At 41.0% G+C, this 24,069-nt stretch overlaps 1 protein-coding gene across 2 annotated transcripts in view; it reads left to right on the top strand.

Annotated features, from left to right (window-relative positions):
* LOC127426612 (nuclear receptor coactivator 3-like) overlaps nucleotides 1–24,069 on the top strand; it is a 91,282-nt gene that overhangs the window by 61,012 nt on the left and 6,201 nt on the right. Inside the window, exons 10-21 of one of the 2 annotated variants that reach the window (XM_051673545.1) lie at nucleotides 29–585; nucleotides 1,307–2,316; nucleotides 9,655–9,772; nucleotides 10,807–10,965; nucleotides 11,082–11,312; nucleotides 11,481–11,595; nucleotides 13,612–13,783; nucleotides 14,939–15,301; nucleotides 15,848–15,949; nucleotides 16,070–16,135; nucleotides 17,658–17,832; nucleotides 19,704–19,789. In XM_051673545.1, coding sequence (XP_051529505.1) covers nucleotides 29–585; nucleotides 1,307–2,316; nucleotides 9,655–9,772; nucleotides 10,807–10,965; nucleotides 11,082–11,312; nucleotides 11,481–11,595; nucleotides 13,612–13,783; nucleotides 14,939–15,301; nucleotides 15,848–15,949; nucleotides 16,070–16,135; nucleotides 17,658–17,832; nucleotides 19,704–19,765 — 3,130 coding nt within the window. In that variant the 3' untranslated portion in view covers nucleotides 19,766–19,789. The remainder of the gene's footprint in view (nucleotides 1–28; nucleotides 586–1,306; nucleotides 2,317–9,654; nucleotides 9,773–10,806; nucleotides 10,966–11,081; nucleotides 11,313–11,480; nucleotides 11,596–13,611; nucleotides 13,784–14,938; nucleotides 15,302–15,847; nucleotides 15,950–16,069; nucleotides 16,136–17,657; nucleotides 17,833–19,703; nucleotides 19,790–24,069) is intronic. The other variant, XM_051673544.1, reaches the window with a different exon arrangement.

Raw genomic sequence — 24,069 nt, 5'->3', positions numbered from 1 at the left:
TTCACTTCTGCCTTTCTATTTCATACAGGGAGCAAAATGGATACAGACCCAACCAGGGTGGTGTAATGCGATCAGTTATGGGGAATTCCAATCCTAATGCCCAGATGGGCATGGTTCCTGGTGGAGGCATGGGCAATACCCGGGGCTATGGCATAAACGAGCAAGGTCATATGGGGCCAAGAGGAGGCCCTATGTATGGCCCTGGCAACAGGATGAATCAAATGAACCCAATGCATCAGATGAATCAAATGAACCAGATGAATCAAATGAACCAGATGAATACAGTGAATCAAATGAACATGAATCAGATTAACTGTATGAATCAAATGAGCACTATGATTCAGATGAATCAGATGAATACCATGAATCAAATGAATCAGATGAACTCCATGAGTCAGATTAATCAGATGGGGCATCCTGGCATGAATCAGCACCAGCAGGGCCAGTTCCACGGTGGTTATGGTATGGGCATGACAAGCCCTTCCCAAGGCAGTCCTGGTATGAATCCTGCCCAACAAAATCTCATGGGGTCCCCGCGAATACGAGGGAGTCCAAAAATGGGTGCAAGTCCCTTCTCACCTGGAAGTATGTGTCTTCTCATAGTAGTTCTAAAGTCTGGGGGGGCCTGGGTAGCTCAGTGGTAAAAGACGCTGGCTACCACCCCTGGAGTTCACTAGTTCGAATCCCAGGGAGTGCTAAGTGACTCCAGCCAGGTCTCCTAAGCAACCAAATTGGCCCGGTTGCTAGGGAGGGTAGAGTCACATGGGGTAACCTATTCGTGGGCGCTAAAATGTGGTTCGTTCTCGGTGGGGCACGTGGTGAGTTGAGCGCAGATGCCGCGGTGGATGGCGTGAAGCCTCCACACGCGCTATGTCTCCGTGGCAACGCGCTCAACAAGCCACGTGATAAGATGTGTGGGTTGATGGTCTCAGACGCGGAGGCAACTGAGATTTGTCCTCCGCCACCCGGATTGAGGCGAATCGCTATGCGACCACGAGGACTTAAAAAGCACACAGGGAATTGGGCATTCCAAATTGGGTGAAAAAAAAAAAGAGTTATAAAGTCTGGCCTGTATGGAATTTGAGCTTGAAGAATTCCGCAAAAAGTTCAGCAGATTTCCACAGAATTTGAACACCAGCTATTTACAAAGTTCTACTCATCTGCAGCTCCTTGCGCATTCATGTGTGCAGATTCCATACAAGCCTATTTGAAATATATTAGCTGTGTTTCAATTGGTCTTATTGCATTAGTCGTAAACTTTAAAACCTGCTCAAGATTTGTATAATTTCTTCTCTTTATGTCATAGGTATAGGACCCATGGGTCCTGTGGGCATGGGAGGCAGTGGTGGATCCTCTGGTCCAACAGTTGGCAACACCTTCTCTAGCAGCTCACTAAATGCTCTGCAGGCCATCAGTGAAGGTGTGGGCTCTTCTCTACCTTCTGCTCTCAACTCACCAGCCCACAAATCCGATAGCTCTCCCAGTATCAACTCAACCCAGTCCTGTCAGCCAGGCCAGACTGGCAGCAGCAAACACATTACTGGTGACTCCAAGAGCCCATCAAGTGCTCATAGCTCTGGGTTAGATCAACAGCAAGCCTCTTCTTCTGAAACCACAGTGGATAAGCCAGACAGTCAGTCCAACAAGGAGGGTTCTAATGGGGCGGATGTCAACAGGAGAGTCCCTGACGGAAAGGGCCACAAGAAATTACTGCAGTTGCTCACCTCGCCGACTGAAGAGATTGGGCTTGGGACTGCGACTGTTGGACCTACTCCAGGTCGTGCCTCCACGCCAATGGTTCCTGACTCCAAGGAGGTAGGAGGTGGCATGATGAGTCCTTCATCAACAGGGGTATCATCCTCATCTTCTGGTCCATCGTCGGGGAATAATGCAAATCAGCAATGCTCAGGTGTGTCATCTTCGGCTTGTTCTAGTGGACATGGTACTCACACTTTACAGGAGAAACACAAGATACTCCACAAGCTTCTTCAAAATGGAAACACACCTGACGAGGTGGCTCGCATCACAGCCGAGGCAACAGGTAAGACCTCTCTCGGTTCAGAGCACCCAGGTGCTGAGGGGAGGAGTTTGGAACTCAAACAGGAGCAGCACAGTCCGAAAGAAGGAAAAAAGCCACAAGCCCTCCTCCACTACCTCCTCAATAAGGATGACTCCAAAGAGCCCAATGCCACAGAGGTCAAACCAAAGCTGGAGGAGCTGGAGGGGAGAGGGGCCACTGCAGGGCAAGGGTCAGGGGTCACAACCTCGAATTCTAACAGCCAGGAGGGCAAAGTCAAGATCGAACCACCTGATGAGGTATTTATGGTTGCTTGTTAGGTTCATTGTTCTCAAGATCACACCAGTTCTATATTTTGTGATTTATTTTTGGAGCAGCATAAAAAAAAATAAGTAATTGGTTAAAACAGTGGTTTTCAAACTTTTAATGCCAAAGACTCCGGGCATTAAAAATATCATGATCCTCTTGCATGAGACACCCTTCCTAAAATATAAAGGCAGTTTAATTTATATATATATATATATATATATATATATATATATATATATATATATATACACACACACACACACACACACACACACACACACACACACACACACACACACACTTGCTGAGCACCTTATTATTGTTATTATTATTATTATTTTATTATTTAGTTTTAAGTAAACATATCTTAATGTGGATTCAAAATTATGCAGGACAAAACAGTGCTCAATTAAACAAACAGAGAACAAACAAAGGAATTAACAAAAATGTGCATATTGTAAATGTATACACAATATACTGTACATTTGTAAGTTGTAAAGTGCACTTTTTTTTTTTTCTTTTTTTTTTAATTCCTCTTGAACATTAACCACCCCACCACCCAACACAAACAGATACCCCAGTGGTCAAATACAGTTGAAGCATATATTCAAAAACAAAAAGTCTACAACATACACATTTAAAACAACAAGTCTCCCTCCACTGCCCCTCCCCGAGAGCCCTCCAAAAAGGCCAAATAGCTGCCCCACCTCCTGATGAACATATCCATATTGCCTAGCCTTCTATATGACAACTCTTCCCAAGCTGCCACCCTGCCCATCTCCTCGCACCACTCACGAAACGAGGGGGCTCCAGCTGACTTCCATCCTCTAAGGATAACCTGTCTGCCCACCATAACACCGGCCAGGATCCAATTCTTCATGTACTTATCTCCTACATCAATGACCGCCCCGTCACCCAAAATACAGAGCCTGGGGCAAAAGGAGATCCGAGTACCCAATACGTTGGCCATAAAATTCTGGACCTTCAACCAGAACTCCTGTAACTTACGACACCCCCAAAAAACATTGGTGGTGTCTCCATCTTCTAAATGGCATCGCCAGCAGGTGGGTGTATCCTTAAGACCAAGCCTATACAATTTAGAAGGGGTCCAATAAAATCTATGTAGAATCTTAAATTGCATAAGGTGCACCCTTGCATCTCTAGATGCAGACTTGACCTTTTTAAGAATCCTAGCCCACAAAACCAAATTTAAATCTTCCTTCCATAATCTTTTGAGGGAATTTAAAGCTCCGTCCCCCAGACTCTGAATTAGCAGGGAGTAATACACTGATGCCTCATGACCTTTTTCTAAAAGCAGTAATCACCACTCCCAGAGTATCTGCCACACTAGGGGGGATGCGTGCCACTCCCAAAAACAGTGCAGAGTACGTGGCGCAGCTGTAAATACTTACAAAATTGAGATCTGGGTATCCCAAAATTTTGAACCAAATTTTCAAAAGGTCTCAATACTCCACTCTCATATAGGTCACCAAGTGTATTAACCCCCCTCACAATCCAATCCGACCAACAGAAAGGGGACTTATTAATGCATAGTTTAGGGTTCTGCCATATGCTCAAGGCTACGTTTAAATAAATATCCAAATTAAACACTCTGGACACTTTTGTCCATATCGAGTGTAATTGCAAAATAATGGGGTGTGACTTAATGTCTCTGATTAATTTGATCGAAAGGCTATGCAGAGGCGAGATAGGGGCAAGAGCTTCCTTTTCAATACAAAACCAGGGAGGGGCTCCCTTAGGTGGAAGCGACCAATGAGCCAAATGTCTGAGACCGAATGCATATTAATAAAACAAAATCTTGGGTAGGCCTAACCCACCTTTGTCAATCGGCCTATGTAACTTATTGAAATTTAACCTGGCACGCTTACCATTCCAAATGAAGGACTTCGCTATGCTATCAAATTGCTTGAAATAAGAGAGGGGGACATCTATAGGGAGAGATTGTAACAGGTAGTTGAATTTTGGAATACAATTCATTTTAATTAGATTAACCTTCCCAATGATCGATAAGTGTAATGAAGCCCACCTGTCCACATCATTCGAAAATCTTTTTATTAAGGGATCAACATTAACTCTGACTAAATCAGACAAATTTGCTGGGAATAAAATCCCCAAATACTTAATGCCCTGTTTGGGCCACTGGAAGGCACCCGGCTGGAAGGCTGTTACTGGACAGTATGCTGTCAGACCCAAAGCTTCGGATTTAGACAAATTGACTTTGTATTCAAAGAACTTGGAAAATGAATTAATAATTCTGTGGAGGCAGGGCATAGATCTAGTGGGGTCGGAGACGAATAATAAAATATCATCTGCGTAAAGCAGAAGCTTATGCGCCACACCTCCCGCAATCACCCCGGAAAATCATCCTCCTTTCTTATCGTGGCTGCTAATGGTTCCAGGGAAGGTAGAACAATAATGGGGAAAGAGGGCAACCCTGCCGAGTGCCCCTATTCAGAGTAAAATAATCTGAAATTAATCAATTTGTTTTTACCGCTGCTACAGGGTGTTTATAAAGTAACTTAATCCAACCAATAAATGTACTCCCGAACCCGTACATTTCCAAAATCTTAAAAAGATAATCCCATTCTACCATATCAAACGCCTTTTCAGTGTCAAGTGAGATGGCAGCGACCAGAGACTGATCATTCGCTACTAACCACATGATATTGATGAGATGCCTGATGTTATCAGAAGAGCTGCGGCCCCGAATAAACCCCCCTTACTTAATCGGTTAGCCAAAATTTTTGACAACATTTTTACATCTAGTTGGATCAGGGAGATTGGACGGTAACTTTTACACTTGCTTGGATCTTTGTCCTTATTAAGTATCAGACTGATCCGTGCTTGTGTCATGGTTGGAGGAAGCTTTCCATTCTTTAATGATTCAGTATAAACTTCTAGCAAAAGTGGAGCCAGTTCTGTAGCATAAGATCTAAAAAATTCTGCGGCAAAACCATCTGGCCCCGGAGCTTTGCCAGTAGGTAGGGACTTAATTACCTCGTCAAGCTCTTCCAAGGTTATCTCAGAATCAAGAGTGTTTGTTTGCTCAGTCTTCAGTTTAGGAAGATCTAATGGTTCCATAAAGTTTCTAATATCTTCATCAGTAGACGAAGACGTGGAACTATAAAGATCAAGATAGATTTCTTTAAAGGCATTATTAATATCAATGGCTGAGGTAAAAATTTCACCACCAGCAGATTTCACTGAGGGAATGGTAGAAAAAACTCTCTTTGCTTTATATATCTAGCCAAAAGCTTCCCTGCTTTGTCACCCGACTCAAAGTATGACTGTCTTGCCCTGAATAACCAAAACTCCACTTTCCGCGACAAAATGGTATTATATCTGTATTTCAATCGAGTCAATTCTCTGAGGCCATCAGATGACATACCAGCGGCTTGCAACATCCCTTCAAGATCTATAAAAAAGCCCTGATCATCAGCGTTAGGTGTGTAAATATTAGCCAAAATCAGACTTTGCCCCTGAATTTCTGCTAAAACAATAATGATTCTTCCTAATTTATCATTAAACTGTTTGAGAAATTTGAATTGTAAATGTTTATTTACCAATATAATGACTCCCTTGCTCTTACTTGAGCCAACACTAAAGAAAACATGTCCACCCCATATCTTCCCACATTTTTCAGCTTCCTGCGGGGAAAGATGTATTTCTTGAAGAAACACTGTATCATATTTCTTACGTTTAAGAAAAGAAAAAACCTTCCTTCTTTTTATGGGGTGCCCCAACTCATTCACATTCCACGTGGAGAGAGATAGTATACTCATAATAAAATGTGACATTTTGATATAATAGAAAAAATTAATTGTGTGTCAAAAACAAAATTATGAAGACCACATTTCAATATTAATGCAACAATAAAAACCCGAACTTCCCCCCGAACAAAACAAACAGAAAAAAGAAAAATGTGCACATTAACCCCACGCATGACAGCGCCAAGCGGCGTCCATCCCTTTAAACGCAAAGAGTCCATGTATGCCTACGAGAGCCCCCGCGACAACTTTGCCATCGGATTGCTCAATTTTGCCTCACAAATTTTAAGGCAAAATTACATAACATCAAATATTTTGTAAAACAAACCCCAGCCAATAGGCAGAATAACACAAAGAATGTGTAGACTCATTCACAGAACTGTCTCAAAGGTGTGTTCCTTCACAAAACAAATTCCAGCCAATATAAAACCATTCAGTTTCCTCGGTCAGACAAACGAATCTTCAGTGAGCCAGCTGATGAGTGCAGCAGATGACATAATCATTCTAATGTCCCACGAAAATACTCCACAAATCATACTCCAGCCAACAGGTGGCATAAGCACAAGGAACTGACAGATTCATCCATAACTGTCCCGAAGTAATGTTATTTAACAAAACAAGCTCCAACCGCTAGGCAGAACTAGCACAAAAGGAAATGAAACACGCATCCTGGTCCTCGGATGGTCAAGAGTAAATTCACTCGGAGGCCGCATAAACGTATATCCCATGATTTACACAGACCGCCAACTTTATAAAAGACATCCTTTGTGTGGGCATGTAGATATTTTGCGGTCATGCGTTCATTGTAAAAGTGATCTTCCATCAATGCAAAAGTTTCTTTAAGGAACAGTGTTAATCCACAAAACAAAACAAACTCCAACCACTCGGCGGAGCCAACGCAAAAGGAAACAAAAATGGTGCCCAGCTTCCTCCGAAAGCCAGAGTATGTGCAGTGAGTCAATCCACTCACAAGAAAAACACCCAATGGTTACTCACCCATTGTTTCAAAAAAAGACATTGCCTGATTGGGACATGTAAATACTTTGCTGCCATCCTTGGTGTTTATTCTCAGTCTGGCTGGAAACATCAGAGCAAAAGAGATCTTTCGCTGATGTAAGAGTTTCTTGCATTCCCTAAACTGATTGCGTTTCTCTCTTGTCGAGTTCGCAAAGTCCGGGAACAAAAAAATATTGTAATTCTTCCAAGAAAGCTTTCCTTTGCTCCTCGCATGGCACAACACGAGATCTTTATCGGATGATTTCAAAAATTTGGCCAGAATCGATCGGGGCCTTCCTCCCTCAGCAGATCTGTGAGCTTGGACTCTGTGAGCTTGCTCGATTTCCAGCTTGTGGCCTGTTATGTCGAGCAGACTCGGGAAAAGCTCCTCTAGGAATTTCACCATATCTCTGCCCTCCTCATGCTCAGGAATTCCAACAATTTGAATGTTATTCCTGCGGCTTCTATTCTCAAGATCTTCAAGCTTTTCAAGAACACGTTCCAAATCAACTTTGGTCGTGGGCGGATTAGCGGCTAATTCCCTCTCTGATGACTCCAAATAATCGATTCGTTTTTCAATATCTGTCACTCTTGTGACTAGCTCAGAGAACGTTGACGTATTACAGCGAGGTCCACAAGTACCTTGGTCAACATCACTGACATGTTGGACAATTGACGCTGGATTCCTTCTACCACCGCGCCATCCAAATCGAGTCCCTGGTCCACAGGCCTGTCTGGGCTTTCGTCTTGAACCCGTAAGTGTCTTTTAATGTCTCCAGAGCCCGAGGATTTTGCCAAGTTTACCTCAAACAGTAAATGTGTAACTGGGTGTATCGAATTTCACCAGATTATATCATGAAAATAATTTTAAAAAATTAAAAGAGCTGTCTCTCACACGTCTGCCCATCGCATGGCATCACCCGTCAAAAAACGCTGAGCACCTTATTAAGAACACTATGGTCCTAATAAAGTGCCCAATGTGGTTTTTTGCTGTTGTAGCCCAACTGCCTCAAGGTATGACATGTTGTGTATTCTGAGATTCTATTCTGCTCACTACAATTGTACAGAGAGATTATCTGAGTTACCGTAGCCTTTCTGTCAGCTCGAACCAGTCTGGCCATTCTCTGTTGACCTCTCTCATCAACAAGGCATTTTCGTCCGCAGAACTGCCGCTCGCTGGATGTTTTTTGTTTTTGGCACCATTCTAAGTAAACCCTTGAGACTGTTGTGCGTGAAATTCCCAGGAGATCAGCAGTTACAGAAATACTCAAACCAGTTCCCCAAAACTGAACGAAGGTCCCTCCAGGAATCAAATGCCCTGCCGATGTTCACCCTAGTTTTCGCTCGACCACAATCACGTTCCTGCTTAGCCAGATGGGATTCAGTAGATAAAGGTTTTTTTTTTTTTTTTTTGGCTTACTCAGAGTTTGTGTAGGAGGCGGTATTGTATTGGGAGCTGGACATTTGCTGGATTCCATCTCTAAGATAACGTTACCTAGAGTTGCAGACAGTTGTTGCTGTTGAATAGCGGAAGAGAAGCACTGAGGCAAGGCTCTCGGGAGCGCCCATAAACGTCACATCCTTTGGATTTTCCCAGCAAAAGCGACCTGCTCCCTTTGCATGAAAATCAGTCTACAGGCTTTAATAGGCAACCTAGGAAGTCCGGGAAGGACTCATTTTTTAAGTTGCGTTACAAGCCGTTCACACATTAGCAAAAAAAAGGCAAATATTACATGAAAATTGTTATATATTGCACCTTTAAACATATTTAATTCATATTTTACTGTTTGACTTTAACTTTGACACCCCTAAACAATAAATTTTGAAAAAACTATTTTCTCTCAAAATTTCTCTAGAAATGGAAGCCTGGGTAGCTCAGCGAGTATTGACGCTGACTACCACCTCTGGAGTCACGAGTTCGAATCCAGGGTGTGCTAAGTGACTCCAGCCAGGTCTCCTAAGCAACTAAATTGGCCCAGTTGCTAGGGAGGGTAGAGTCACATGGGATAACCTCCTCATGGTCACGATTAGTGGTTCTCGCTCTCAGTGGGGCGCGTGGTAAGTTGTGTATGGATCGTGGAGAGTAGCATGAGCCTCCACATGTGGAGTCTCCGCGGTGTCATGCACAGCGAGCCACGTGATAAGATGCACGGATTGATGGTCTCGGAAGCGGAGGCAACTGATACTTGTCCTCCACCACCCGGACTGAGGTGAGTAACCGCGCCACCACGAGGACCTGCTAAGTAGTGGGAATTGGGCATTACAAATTGGGAGAAAAAGGGGATAAAAATTAAAAGAAAAAATACATTTCTCTAGAAACACTTGGACCGCCTCGCAACCCCCTAGGGGTCCTCGGACTCCAGTTTGAAAACCCCTGACTGAAAAATTGCTTATATCTGGATAATGATACTGAACGGATCTTTAATCAGTATTAAAAATAATGATAATTACTAAATTATATTTGTTGATATGCTATCAAATATCTTGTACATCTCTTTGTGATCTAATGAAAATAATTATAACATCAGTCCTTTGTTTTTCCAGCTGGACAGCTTGGAGAGCATTCTTGGAGGGCTGAGGAATTCTGGCTCTGGAATGTTTGCTGATTCTGGGACAGAAGGGGGCAATAAGCAGGGCAATGGACCCAACAGCACCGCACATGGTGAGTCACAAACACCTCAGGGGCACAAGTCAGCAGGTGGTGTTGAAATGTAATGTGACTTGGTGACAACATGTAAAGTTCAACAGAAATTGTACACCGATCAGCCTCAACGTTAAAACCACCTGCCTAATATTGTGTAGGTCCCCCTCGTGCCGCCAAAACAGCGCCAGCCTGCATCTCAGAATAGCATTCTGAGATGCTATTCTTCTCACCACAATGGTAAAAAAGCGGTTATCTGAGTTACCATAGACTTTGTCAGTTTGAACCAGTCTGGCTATTCTCTGTTGACCTCTCTCATCAACAAGGCATTTCTGTCCACAGAACTTCGCTCTTTGGATGTTTTTTGTTTTTTGCTTTTAAATTCTGGAGACTGTTGTATGTGAAAATTCCAGGAGATCAGCAGTTACAGAAATACTCAAACTAGCCTGTCTGGCACCAACAATCATCCATGCAATTATCTAATCAGCCAATCGTGTGGCAGCAGTGCAGTGCAAAAGATTATGCAGATACGGGTCAGGAGCTTCAGTTAATGTTCACATCAACCATCAGAATGGGGGGAAAGTGTGATCTCAGTGATTTGGACCGTGGCATGATTGTTGGTGCCAGATGGGCTGGTTTGAGTATTTCTGTAACTGCTGATCTCCTGGGATTTTCATGCACAACATTCTCTAGAATTTACTCCAAATGGTGCCAAAAACAAAAAACATCCATTGAGCGGCAGTTCTGTGGACGGAAATGCCTTGTTGATGAGAGAGGGCAACAGAGAATGGCCAGACTGGTTCGAACTTACTAAGTCTATGGTAACTCAGATAACCGCGCTGTACAATTGTGTTGAGAAGAATAGGTTGGCACTGTTTTGGTGGCACGAGGGGGACCTACACAATATTAGGTAGGTGGTTTTAATGTTGTGGCTGATCGGTGTATATTAAGGTTAACTCTTGATGACTGTGTGCTTGTTAAAGATTTGGAAAAATGGCTATGTATGTAGTGCACGTACTCATGTGTTTATTTGTGTGTATTATTGTGTGTTGCAGAGCGGGAGGGTGTTGGTATGGGCTCAGGTCTACGTGTGCCCTTCCAAAGGGCGGTGTCTGTAGATGGTAAACCCCTCAGCGGGCCAGGGATGACGGGTAGGAGGAGTGCCCCCTCCTCTCTTGTCAAACAAGAGCACACTGACAACCAGATGGGCATGGGTAAGTCTGCGATATGTGTTTGTGGGCCTTGCTAGATTTAAAGTTTTATTACTCTGCAATTTTGATTTAAATGAACATTAGTTCTATACATGACATTCCCAACATGTTGTTTCCAGGAGGTCCCAACAGGCCAATGGTGATGCCTAATCGCCCTCCTATGGCAGGTGCCGGAGATTGGGGAATGCCCAATTCCAGCGGCAGCCCTGTTGGTTCTGTAGGGCACCCGGGCATTGGTCGCCCGGGCATGGACCACAATCCCAAGAGCATGATGGGGGGACCCATGGTTAACAGATCTAATAGCGTTCCTGCAACCAGATCTATGTTGCAACAGCAGTTAATGGATATGGGTAGGTGTATTCCCTTATAGAATGGTGCTTGTAATGAAAGGAGAAAACCTGTCTTTAAACAACTGATAATTCAAAATGATCCCAAACCAGATTTGTGGGCCAATTACAACATATGTCTAGACATTAGATCAAATAGCATATTTTAAATTGCATGATGTTTGTTTGCAGGGCCTTATGACGTAGGGATGGGTATGAATGCATTTAGAGGGCAAGCACCTCCACCACATTCCCCTTCATGGCCAGACAGTGGGATAGGAATGGAGGGAGGACAGAATGCAAACAGGTAAACTAAATGAGGTAGTAATGACTCCAGGTTACACTCTACTTCAGCTTTAGTTGATTTGCCTACTTTCAGTGATGCCGAATGTTTAAAGCTGCTGTAAGCGACGTTAGCTGTCTTGCTAACATCTACCAGACTTGGTCATTGAATATGACTGCCCCTATCCCTTCGACCAAAATCATGTCTGCAAACTCTGATGTCAGAAAACCCAAAAGTGCAAAGTCATGGCAGGTATGCATCTCCCAAGTTTTCTGGTTGGCGAACAAGCATGCTCTAAGATTTTTTTTTTCCCTGTGTGAAGTGCCTCTGGCTGTCAAAGAGACAAGTGCTATTTCTCAGTCCACTTATTTCAGTGATATCTCTCCAGTAGTAGGAACATTTTATGCATGGTATTTAAAAATCACTTACAGCAGCTTTAAAAATCGAGAGCAGTGATTTTCAAACCAGGGTCCTCGTACCACAAGGGGGCGCTAAGTGGTCCATTGAAAATTTACAGAAAAAAAAGATGTTTCAAAATTTCTTTTTGCCAGTTAACTTGGGGGCCTGGGTAGCTCAGTGAGTATTGACGCTGACTATCACCCCTGGAGTCATGAGTTCAGATCCAGGGTGTGCCGAGTGACTCCAGTCAGATCTCCTAAGCAACCAAATTGGCCCGGTTGCTAGGGAGGGTAGTCACATGGGGTAACCTCCGTGTAGATGCCGCGGAGAATAGCGTGGGCATCCACACACGCTACATCTCCGCAGTAGCGCGCTCGACAAGCCACGTGATAAGATGCGCGGATAGACTGTCTCAGACGCGGAGGCAAATGAGATTTGTCCTCCGCCACCCAGAATGAGGCGAGTCACTACGCCACCACAAGGACTTTGAGCGCATTGGGAATTGGGCATTCCAAATTGGGCAGAAAAGGGGAGAAAAAAAATAAAATAACCAGTTAACTTAAAGGAATATTCCGGGTTCAATACAAGTTAATCTCAATCGACAGCATACATGGTATAATATTGATTACCACAAAATTTTATTTGACTTGCCCCTTCCTTTTCTTTAAAAAAAAAAAGCAAAAATTGAGGTTACAGTGAGGCACTTACAATAGAAGTGAATGGGGGCCAATCAGTAAATGTTAAAATACTCACAGTTTCAAAAGTATTGCCACAAGACGTTAACAATATATGTTAACATGATTTTAGTGTGATAAAATCACTTAACCTAGCCTTTTCTGTGTAAAGTTATATCCAATTTTACAGCTTCGTTGCCATGATGATGTACACACCATAAAACTACTGTAAAAATGATGATTTAAACAAATTTACAGCTCAAATAATACATGAGTTTTAACAAAAATTGTATACAATTTTAACCCTCCAAAAATTGGCCCCATTCATTTCCATTGTAAGTGCCTCACTGTAACCTTAATTTTTTTTTTTAAAGAAAAGCACCAATGAGTCAAAATAATTTTTTGTGGTAATCAATTTTATGCCACAAATGCTATCTATTGAGCTCAACTTGTATTGAACCTGGAATATTCCTTTTAATATAATAATTAGATATGTTTAACATGTTATTTTTAAACAGTCAACACATTTACATGGAATTTTACATTATTACTGTTGCATTCTGCTTTGTAAAGACTAGTTCAAAATCTTAAGCTGAATCACAATTATTTTATTCTAAAAAAGATACACTGTAAATGTAATACAATTTATCTATTTTTGAGATAATGTTTTATTTTAATTTAATATGTTTGGGATTTAGTACATTGACATTTTTAATTTTGCAAACAACATTTTGTCTTTATAAACTCAAATTTGCCATGTTTGTCATTGTATTAATAAGTCTTTATAAATGTAAATATATATATCTGCCTTTATATTTTAGAAAGGGGGTCCTTCACAAGGGGATTCTCATATTTGGGGGTCCTCAGCACCAAAAAGTTTGAAAACCGCTGCTTTTGAGAATTAGAGAATATACAGTATCTTCATCCACAAAAGTATGTAAAATCTTCTTTGTTTTTAAAATATTAGACTGCCATTTAATAACCCTCTGGATGAACTTCTGGTCCCTCCATCCACCACTGAGGGCCAGAGTGATGAGAGAGCTCTGCTAGACCAGCTGGACACTCTGCTTAACAATGCTGATGTCATCGCTCTGGAGGAGATTGATCGTGCCCTTGGCATTCCGGATATTGTTGGCCAGGTAGATGGACAGTTCAGTTCATAAAGCATAAGCCCTCTGTTTACACATGTTTGAGATCAAACTGCGTATTGTCCCAATCCCATTCCCCTTCTTTCTCCCCAATAATTTCTTATCAGCCTTCACTTTCTTGTCTAATAAACAGAAAAAAGCCCAAAATCAAATTGTAAAAAGTTTGATTGATTACCATAATGTTGACTACCACAAAAAAATAATTTCGACTCGTCCCTCTTTTTCTTTAAATAAAGCAAAAATCAAGGTTACAGTGAGATACAATTGAAGTGAATGGAGCCAATTTTTGGAGGGTTTAAACACAGAAATGTAAAGCTTATAATATAAAAGCACTTACAATAATTCTTCTGTTAAAACTCATGTATTATTTGAGCTGTAAAGTTGTTTAAATTGTAATTTTTACAGTCGTTTTAGGGTTTGTTGACATTACATCATCATTACAACAAAGTTGTAAAATTGGCAATATCTTTACACAGAAAGGTACGCAAGTGATTTTATGATTAAAATCATGTTCACATGCATATTGTTTACGTCTTGTGACTATACTTTTGAAATAGTGTGTATTTTAACATTTATGGATTGGCCCCATTCACTTCCATTGTAAGTGCCTCACTGGAACCCAGAATTATTATTATTTTTTTTTTTTTTTTAACAAAAAAAAGGGGCAAGTCAAAATAAAAAATGTTGTAATCAATTTTATGCCACAAATGCTGTCGATTGAGCTTAACTTGTATTGAACCTGGAATATTCCTTTAAGTCACATTTAAAAATGTCTGAATGTTGTTGCATTATATTCAAAACATCAAACCAAGTGACATCTGCTAACAAATTATGCTTGATCTTTTCTTCTTTGAAATAATTTTCCCTCGTTTCACATTTGTCTCCTAGCAGATTAACCACAGGTGTAGTTCATCACATTAACTTTGGACATGTTCCACAAAGTTTTACAACCAGAAAGTGTCTTAATTTGTCTTAAGTCATCTTAATTTTAAACAGTATATCTATTTATTTATTTATTTTAATGCAAAAACATTCATACATCAGGTTTGGTGTCCAAATACTTTTTTTTATTTATTTTTTATTGCCCAGTACATTGCACCTTCTCACCCAGCAGAAAACCAACACCTTACTCTTATCTCTCTTTAGGGTCATAGTACAGATCAGCCCCCTCCGACAGACCACTTCTCTGGTCCTTGCCCAGGCCCTGACTCATCTATGGGTATGGACCCCAAGGGTATGTATGGGCAGGGCTATCCAGGCCCCCCATCCATGGGGATGCAAGGCAGATATGGCCTTGGTCCCAACCCTGGTCCTGGACCCAGTCCCATGCAGGCGCAGTCTGCCCCAGGGTTTAACCCCATGATGAATCAGATGAACCAGCAAGGTGGCTTCCCTGGAATGGGCGGTATGGGTGCTATGCATCCACGTGCTAGCATGATAAGGCCTCGGATGATAAATACAACCAAGCCGCTCAGATTGCAGCTCCAGCAGAGACTGCAAGGACAGCAGGTGAGCTGTTTACCCTATTAAAAACCCATTTAAAGACTTGACAAGTGCCGTTTTCTTTCCTGTATGGACACATTTCCTTTTGAAACACAAAATTGGGGCAGACATATCAGAAGACTCATTCAATTTTTTTTAAAAGCCAGTAGCCTTTAGTTTACATAACAGGCATGAACCATGATTTGCCACTTGCTATTTTCATTTTAAAGTGAATTTTACTGGACAAAGATATGGATATGCCTGTGAATGCAAGGTGAAAGCCAAATGTTGTTTTGTTTCCTGAAAGAGAATGACTGTACATTTTAAATATCTGCTAAAAGATAACTTAGGAGTTTTAGGAGTATACTAGCATATAGATGGCCTCAAAGCTACCACACAAGGATGAAAAGCCACAAAAACCAGGGTGAAAACTCAAATTGGCCCAAGTAGTGAAATTGATTAACATTTGAGGGTTTATAGAAATGCTACCAGAATGGATTTGGTTTTGTAATTTTGTGTAATGAATGTTTTGTTACTTAAGCAAATCTCATCATAACTGTTCCTTTACTGCAGTTTTTGAACCAAAGTAGGCAGACCATGGGGATGAGGCCAGATAGCAATCCTGCAGCAAACCCTGGCATGAGACCTACCATGCAGCCAGGCATGGGCGGACAGGTACTTTTAAGCTCACCAGTTTATGTACCATGGTTCATGTTTTTTTTTGTTTTGTTTTTTTGTTTTTTAAATGATATTTGAAGCCTTATGTGTGTTTCACATCCCTTCCTCTATCTTTAGCCTGGTTTCCTGAATGCTCAGATGATGGCCCAGCGCAGTAGAGAAATGATGAATCTTCAAACAGAGGTGCTAACAGATAGGATTTTCACAACAAATATTTTGTGGAATAAATAAAATGTGGAATGACATGTTGCCATAAAAACAATTTTATGTACAGTAATTTCAAATCAGATGATTGCAACATGCTCCAAAAAGATGGGCAATTTAAGACTAATAAAAATTTGACGAGTTAAAATAACAAGGCGATGTGAAACAGGAGATGTAAACGTGAGGCAATCGTGTCATAGTATATAAGGAGCCTCCAAAAACAGCCTAGTCCTTCAAGAGCAAGGTTCATTCGAGACTTGTCAATTTGCCAACAGATGCTTCAGCAAAGAATCCAGCACTTTGAGAACAATGCTCCCCAAAGACAAATTGGAAGGATTTTGGGCATTTCACCTTCTACATTGCACAATATAGTTAAAAGAATCAAGGAATCTGGTCGAATCTCGGTGCATAAAGGGCAAGACGAAAACCCCTTCTGAATGCATGTGATCTCTGATCCCTCAGATGTCACTGTCTTAAAAAACATCATTAATTTGTTATGGATATCATGAACATGGGCTTGGTATTACTTTAGGAAACCTTTGTTAGTCAACACCATTCACCGCTGCATCCACAGATGCAAGTTAAGACTTTACTATGCAAAGCAGAAGCCCTACATCAACACTGTCCAGAAGCACTGCTGACTTCTCTGGTCTCTGTCTCATCTTAGATGGAAAATAGAACAGTGGAACCATGTTTTTTGGTCCGATGAGTCTACATTTTAAATAGTTTTTGAAAAACACATCTGTTGTGTTCTCCGGGCCAAAGAGGAAAAGGACCATCCAAGCTGTTATCAGCATCAGGTCCAAAAGCCAGTGTCTGTATGGACCAGGGGTGTGTCAGTGCCCATGGCATGGGTAACTCGCACATCTGTGAGGACACCATTAATGCAGACAGATATGTACAGATTTTGGAGCAGCATATACTACCATCCAGCACCATCTTTTCCAGGGATGTCCCAGAATTTTCAGCAGGACAACTTCAAACCACATACTGGCCAAATAAGCAGAGAGTGTGGGTGCTAGATTGGCCTGCCTGCAGTCCTGACCATCTCCAATTGAGAATGTGTGGTGCATTATGAAGCACACAATACGGCAACAAAGTCCCAGTACAACTGTGCAGCTGAAGACCTGCATAATGGATGAATGGGGGAAATTCTACTTTTTAAACTTAACAAACTTGTGTCTTCAGTGCCTTAATGTGTAATAAGTGTTATTAGACAAAATGGTGATGTTTCACAGTGGTAAACACCAACTGTCCCAACTTTTTTGGAGCATGTTGCAATCATCGGATTTAAAATTACTGTACATTTTCAAAAAACAATTAAATTCACAAGGTTAAACATCATATAATGTTTAGTTGTAGTGCTTTCAATATAACGAAGGGTGAATATAATTTACAAATCACTCCTTTTTGTTTTTATTAGCATTTTTCATACAGTCCAAACTTTTTTGGAATTGGGATTGTATTAAAAACTATTTAACTAGTGTTGTCTCTACTGCAGATGAGAAGACAGATGATGATGATGCAACAACAGCAGCAGCAACAGCAGCAGGTTGCACCCGGAGGCTTCAGCCCGCCTCCTAATGTCACTGCCCCTACAGGAATGGACAACCCCATGGGAGGACCCCCAATGAACCAGGCCAGCCAGCAAGCCTTTAACTATGGAGGCAACTATGGTAGGCTAAACCTTGGGATCATGGACAAAAAATAGCAGAAATCAAACAGGATACAGAAAAGTTAATAATATTATAAAAAATGGTGAATAACAAAATGGAATAGAATATCTATTAGTGTAGCTACCTGTTTTGGTAATTGGCACTTAGACAGTGTGCACTTTTTTGGAAGTTAAAGGAATATTTCAGGTTCAATACAAGTTAAGCTCAGTCAACAGCATTTGTGGATTGAAGTTAATTACCACAAAAATAATTTTGAATCGTCTATCCTTTTCTTTAAAAAAATGCAAAAATCAAGGTAACAGTGAGGTACTTACAATGGAAGTGAATGGGGTGGGTTTAAGTATTTTTATGTATATATATATATATTAGATTTTTGTGTTCATAGTTTTCAGTTATGCTGTTTTCATGTTCAATAAAACACATTAATTATAGCTTGGAGAGGTTATTTGGACACTTTGATAAATAAAAGTCCACCTTGGAAACCATAATTCTATATTCAATAAGTTTGTATTGCTTTGTCCTATCAACAATTTTTTTTTTCCTGGTATAGTTGACATGTTGGAGAACAACACCAAAGTAAATTTTTTTGACCATCCATATTTGCTTTCTAAAAGGTATAATGTCAAACTGAATAATAACTGAAAAGTTTATTTTTTAGCGCTCATATTTTGTGTGTTTTGTCAGCAGTGTTGTAGCATAATTGTCTCTGGGCGGGATCCAAATATATTTTCTTACATTTTGAAAGGTTTTCTAAAAATTGATACCATGCAATTGACATTCTTTGCAATTCTTTTTAAAGTTAAAAGCTTTTAGTTTTGGGTATGCCATTTTAGCAGAGATCTGTCAAAATGCCTTCGGGGTGTAAGGACATTACTTTGCAGTCATGGTGCACAAGTAATTTATATTGCATTACTCATGAATCAGTTGGGTTAGGAATTCACCCATACCCATATAGAAGGGTGGGAGAGAAGCACAGGTGGTGGATCTAATGCCACATAATAATCTCAGTCTTTCAATTATATGAAAAGGGGCCTTCCCTCAACAAGCTAACAGCTTAAGTTTTTCCAATGTAAGCTTGTTTTTTAAGGTGGATCGAATGATGCACAGCATAGCACATTCACATATTGTTTATGTCTTGTGGCTATACTTTTGAAATAGTGTGTATTTTAACATTTACGGATTGGCCCCATTCACATTTTTGTTTGTTTTTTAAAATAAAGGTAATCAATATTATGCCACAAATGATGTCTATGGAGCTTAACTTGTATTGAACCTGGAATATTCCTTTTAAGGCCGATTTATACTTCTGAGTCAAACGTATGCTGTGAGCTATGCGTAGCCTGACGTGCACCTCCCAAAAAACCATGCTTTAAGTCAGCACAGACCACAACAGCTGTGATAAGTCTGCTTTGTAACCAGAAACCGTCCCGCAAATTGATAAAAAGGATATCTTGAGTATTGTTGCATTTTCTCCAAGATTATTTTAAAATCTATGCATTGTATCACATTGTATTTTGGCTTGTTTTAATCAGGAGCACCTGCTGTTTGTATAATCCATTTACGTTTCATGAAGTTACAAGCGATAAATGTGACAAAAAGACACATCTTTTTACAACTTATAAACTCTGTGCTTTTTTTCTTGGGGCTTTTACTCTGTATATATTTGGTATGGGAGTATAAAAATATTTGTTGTATTTATTTTTTTCCACTTTTGTACTGTTTAAACTGTGTGTATATTACCACGCGCACCCGTTTTCGTACTTTTTACATCTCGCATTTCGACTGCGTGCATTCTTTTTCTCCTCTGTGTTTTACACGGATTATTGCATCAATCTCAAACATCTGCTGATCTGGAACTAACACAACAACAGCAAACAATTGCATGAGGGATTCACATCGATCTCAAACCCTCGCCGCTCAAGAACAACCATAACAACAACAACAACAAACAATTGCGGTAAGTCATGGCATCCGCTCATATTATTGCTGCCTGCATTGCATGCCACATGTTTACTATAGCTTCTTCCGTCAGCAGTGAGAGGTTTACATGTGATAAATCTAAGGAATTAGTCAGGCTGATGGAGAAGGTTCATGAGTTAGAGACACGCATCCGAACACTAGTGGAGGTCAGTGAGACAGAGAAGCCAGCAGATACTGTTTCAGATGTGGGCTGTACAGCGAGCAACACAAACACTTTGGTTTTGGCTTTAGAGCCCCCACAGCAGGGCGTTTGGGTGATGTCTCGGTGGTATACTCGCTCAGCAAAGCGACACCACTCTCCCGTTCCTGTTTGGGTGTCCAATCGATTCTCCTCATGCATGTGCAGTGATGCACCCACTGAGAATCATGTTGAAAGAGCCTTGGTTTTAGGAGATTCTGTTGTAAGGAACGTGGAAATAGAGACTCCAGCCATTATTGTTAAATGCATTTCTGGTTCCAGAGCATCTGACATCAGATCAAATTTACAAGTGCTGGCTAATGCTAAATGTCGATTTTCTAAAATTGTTATTCATGTTGGCACTAACGATGTCCGGCTTCGCCAGTTGGAGATCACTAAAGATAATATTAAAGAGGTGTGTGAACTTGCAAAAACGATGTCAGACACTGTAATATGCTCTGGCCCCCTCCCTGCTCTTCGTGGTGATGAGGTTTATAGTAGATTAGTGTCACTGAATGGCTGGATGTCTGAGTGGTGTCCAGAGAATAGCATAGGATTTATAGACAGTTGGAAGAGTTTTTGGGGTAGACCTGACCTGCTAAATAGAGACTGACTCCAACACTCCAGGGGAAGGTGCCGCTCTCCTCTCTAGTAATTTGGCTCATAGTCTTAATAGTGATAGTATTGGTTAACTGGGGCTCAGGTCAGGAAGCAGACAAACTGGCCTGCTAGCTGGTTTGAGATGTCACACAGGTCACATAAACAACAACACATAGAGACTGTATCACCTAGATATCACATAGAGTCTGTGTCTGTTCCCTGAACTACCAAACACAAACGCCTCCCTAAATCATTTAGAAAAAATTTTATTAAGGTAAAACTTGAAAATAACAAAAAAGTAGAAGATAAACATCAAATAAAGGCAGGGCTACTAAACATTAGATCTCTTTTAACCAAAAGCACTAATTGTAAATGAAATTATTACAGATCATAGTTTGAATGCGCTCTGTTTGACCGAAACCTGGCTTAAACCGGATGAATATATTAGTTTAAATGAATATACCCCCCCAGGTTATTGTTATAAACATGAGCCTCACCTGAAGGGTTAAGATGGTGTTGCTGCAATTTACTGTGAAGTTTTTGGTGTTATTCAGAGGACAGGATATATGTTTTAAGTTTTTTGAACTAATAATGCTTAATGTGACACCGTCAGATACAATTAAAATCTCTGTCGTCTTTTTGCTTGCTACAGTATATTGATCACCCGGGCCGTATTCTGATTTCCTTGGTGAATTTGCACATTTTCTGTCAGATCTAGTAGTTACTGTGGATAGAGCTTTAATTGTTGGTGACTTCAACATTCACATAGATAATGAAAATGACACATTGGGATTAGCATTTATAAATATTCTAAACTCTCTTGGAGTCAGACAAAATGTAACAGGACCAACTCATCACTATAATCATACGCTAGATTTATTAGGTTGATATTGATACTATAGAAATTATACCGCTGAGCGATGACATCTCAGATCATATCTCTTGTATGCTGCGATCAGCTAATGTTAGTCAATCTACACTACGCTGTCGTTCAGGGAGAACTATTCTTTCGACCACTAAAGATAGCTTCACTAATAATCTTCCAGATTTATCTCATATACTCAGTAAGCCAAAAGGTCTAGAAGAACTTGTAGTAATATCAGAAAATATAAATACATTCTTCTCTAGCACTCTTGATAGTGTCGCTCCCCTTCGATTAAAGAAAATTAAAGAAAAAAAGACTTGCACCATGGTACAATGATCACACTCATGTTCTCAAGAGAGCAGCTTGGAAAATGGAGTGCAAGTGGAAGAATACAAAATTAGAGGTATCTCGTGGTGCATGGAAGGATAGAGTCTGTAGCTACAGACAGGCACTGAAAGCTGCCAGGTCAGCATATTTTAGCAAACTCATAAAAAATAACCACAACAATCCTAGGTGTTTCAAATCAAATCATTTATTGTTACACAACCATATACACAAGTGCAATAGTGGGTAAAAATCTTGGGTGCAGTTCCGAGCAACATAGCAGGCATGGCAGTGATGAGACATATACCAGTTTACAATAAATATCAGATTTACACAACACAATTTACATATCTAATATACACATAATTACACACAATATACAAATAATAATATACAATGTACAGTATACAATACACACAATATAGAATACACATACAATATAGAATACACATTATACAATAAAAATAGTATATATAAAATATACAGTAGGTTGTATTGTACTGTATTGACATTCAGGCTGTCGGTTGATAGTCAGTTGCCAGTGTTTTGTTGAGAGAATATAATTTATGACAGTCCAGTGTGAGATAATAAGATTAATAAAGTGCAGTGCTGATGTATATTGTTCGTGAGAGATCAAGAGTTCAAAAGTCTGATTGCTTGGAAGAAGCTGTCATGAAGTCGGCTGGTGCGGGTCCTGATGCTGCGATACCGCCTGCCTGATGGTAGCAGTGAGAGCAGCCCATGGCTCGGGTGGCTGAAGTCTCTGATAATCCTCCGAGCTTTTTTCACACACCGCCTGGTATATATGTCCTGGAGGGAGGGAAGCTCACCTCCGATGATGTGTCTGGCAGTTCGCACCACCCTTTACAGGGCTTTGCGGTTGTGGGCGGTGCTATTGCCATACCAGGCAGTGATGCAGCCAGTCAGGATGCTCTCTACAGTGCAGGTGTAGAACCGTGTGAGGATGTGGTGGTTAATTCCAAACTTCCTCAGCCATCTCAGGAAGAAGAGGCACTGATGAGCCTTCTTCACAACGGCCTCAGTGTGGATGGACCATATGAGTTCCTCAGTGATGTGGACACCGAGGAACCTGAAGCTGCTGACTATCTCCACTGGTGCTCCATTGATGGTGATGGGACTGTGTTCTCTGTCTTTTCTCCTGAAGTCCACCACAAGCTCCTTTGTCTTGCTGACGTTGAGGGAGAGGTTATGCTCCTGACACCAGCGTGTCAGAGTGTGCACCTCCTCTCTGTAGGCTGTTTCATCCTTGTCAGTGATCAGACCTACCACTGTCGTATCATCAGCAAACTTAATCATGGCTTTGGAGCTGTGTTGCCACACAGTCATGTGTGTACAGGGAATACAGGAGTGGGCTGAGAACACAGCCCTGTGGGGCTCCAGTGTTGAGGGTCAGGTGATGAGGAGATGTTGCTGCCCATTCTAACCACCTGGCTTCTGCTTGACAGGAAGTCACGGATCCAGCTGCACAGCGAGCTATAAGCCCAGAGCCCGGAGTTTCACATCAAGCTTGGAGGGCACTATGATGTTGAATGCTGAGCTGTAGTCTACAAACAGCATTCTCACATAAGTGTTCCTTTTTTCCAGGTGGGAGAGAGCAGTGTGTAGTGTAGATGCAATGGCATCATCGGTGGAGCGGTTGTTGCGGTAAGCAAACTGCAATGGGTCCAGTGAGGGAGGCAGCACAGAGCAGATGTAATCTCTGATTAAAGCATTTGCTTTATTTAGTACTGTGGCTAAATTGGTTAGGAATAAAGCCTCGACTGAACCAGATATTCCGTCACAGCACAATAGTAATGACTTCATGAATTTCTTTACTGATAAAATTGAATTAATCAGAAATAAATTTGGAATTATGCAATCGTCTGTCACAGTACAACAGAAAACAGTATCTCATAATTTTCCTCACAAGCATCTTCAATCCTTCGCTGTCATAGTTCATGAAGAGCTAACAAAACTTCAAAAGCCACAACATGTATGTTAGATACAACACAAACTAAGCTCTTCAAAGAGATATTCCCTATAATCTCAGAACCTCTTCTTAATATTATTAACTCCTTGCTATCCTTAGGACCTGTCCTAGGAAATTTTTAAATGGAAATTATAATTTTCTTGATCCTGTAAAATTGGCTAATTATAGACCAATTTCAAATCTCCCGCTTATGGTCACCATAATGTGGTTCTCGCTCTCTGTGGGGCGCATGGTGAGTTGTGCGTGAATGCCGCGGAGAATAGCATGAAGCCTCCACACACGCTATGTCACCGCGGTAAT

This window comes from Myxocyprinus asiaticus, chromosome 35 (genome assembly GCF_019703515.2).
Source record: "Myxocyprinus asiaticus isolate MX2 ecotype Aquarium Trade chromosome 35, UBuf_Myxa_2, whole genome shotgun sequence".
Taxonomy (NCBI): Eukaryota; Metazoa; Chordata; class Actinopteri; order Cypriniformes; family Catostomidae; genus Myxocyprinus; species Myxocyprinus asiaticus.
The sequence above is the reverse complement of the archived record's forward strand: the minus strand, read 5'-3'. Positions and strand labels throughout refer to the sequence as shown.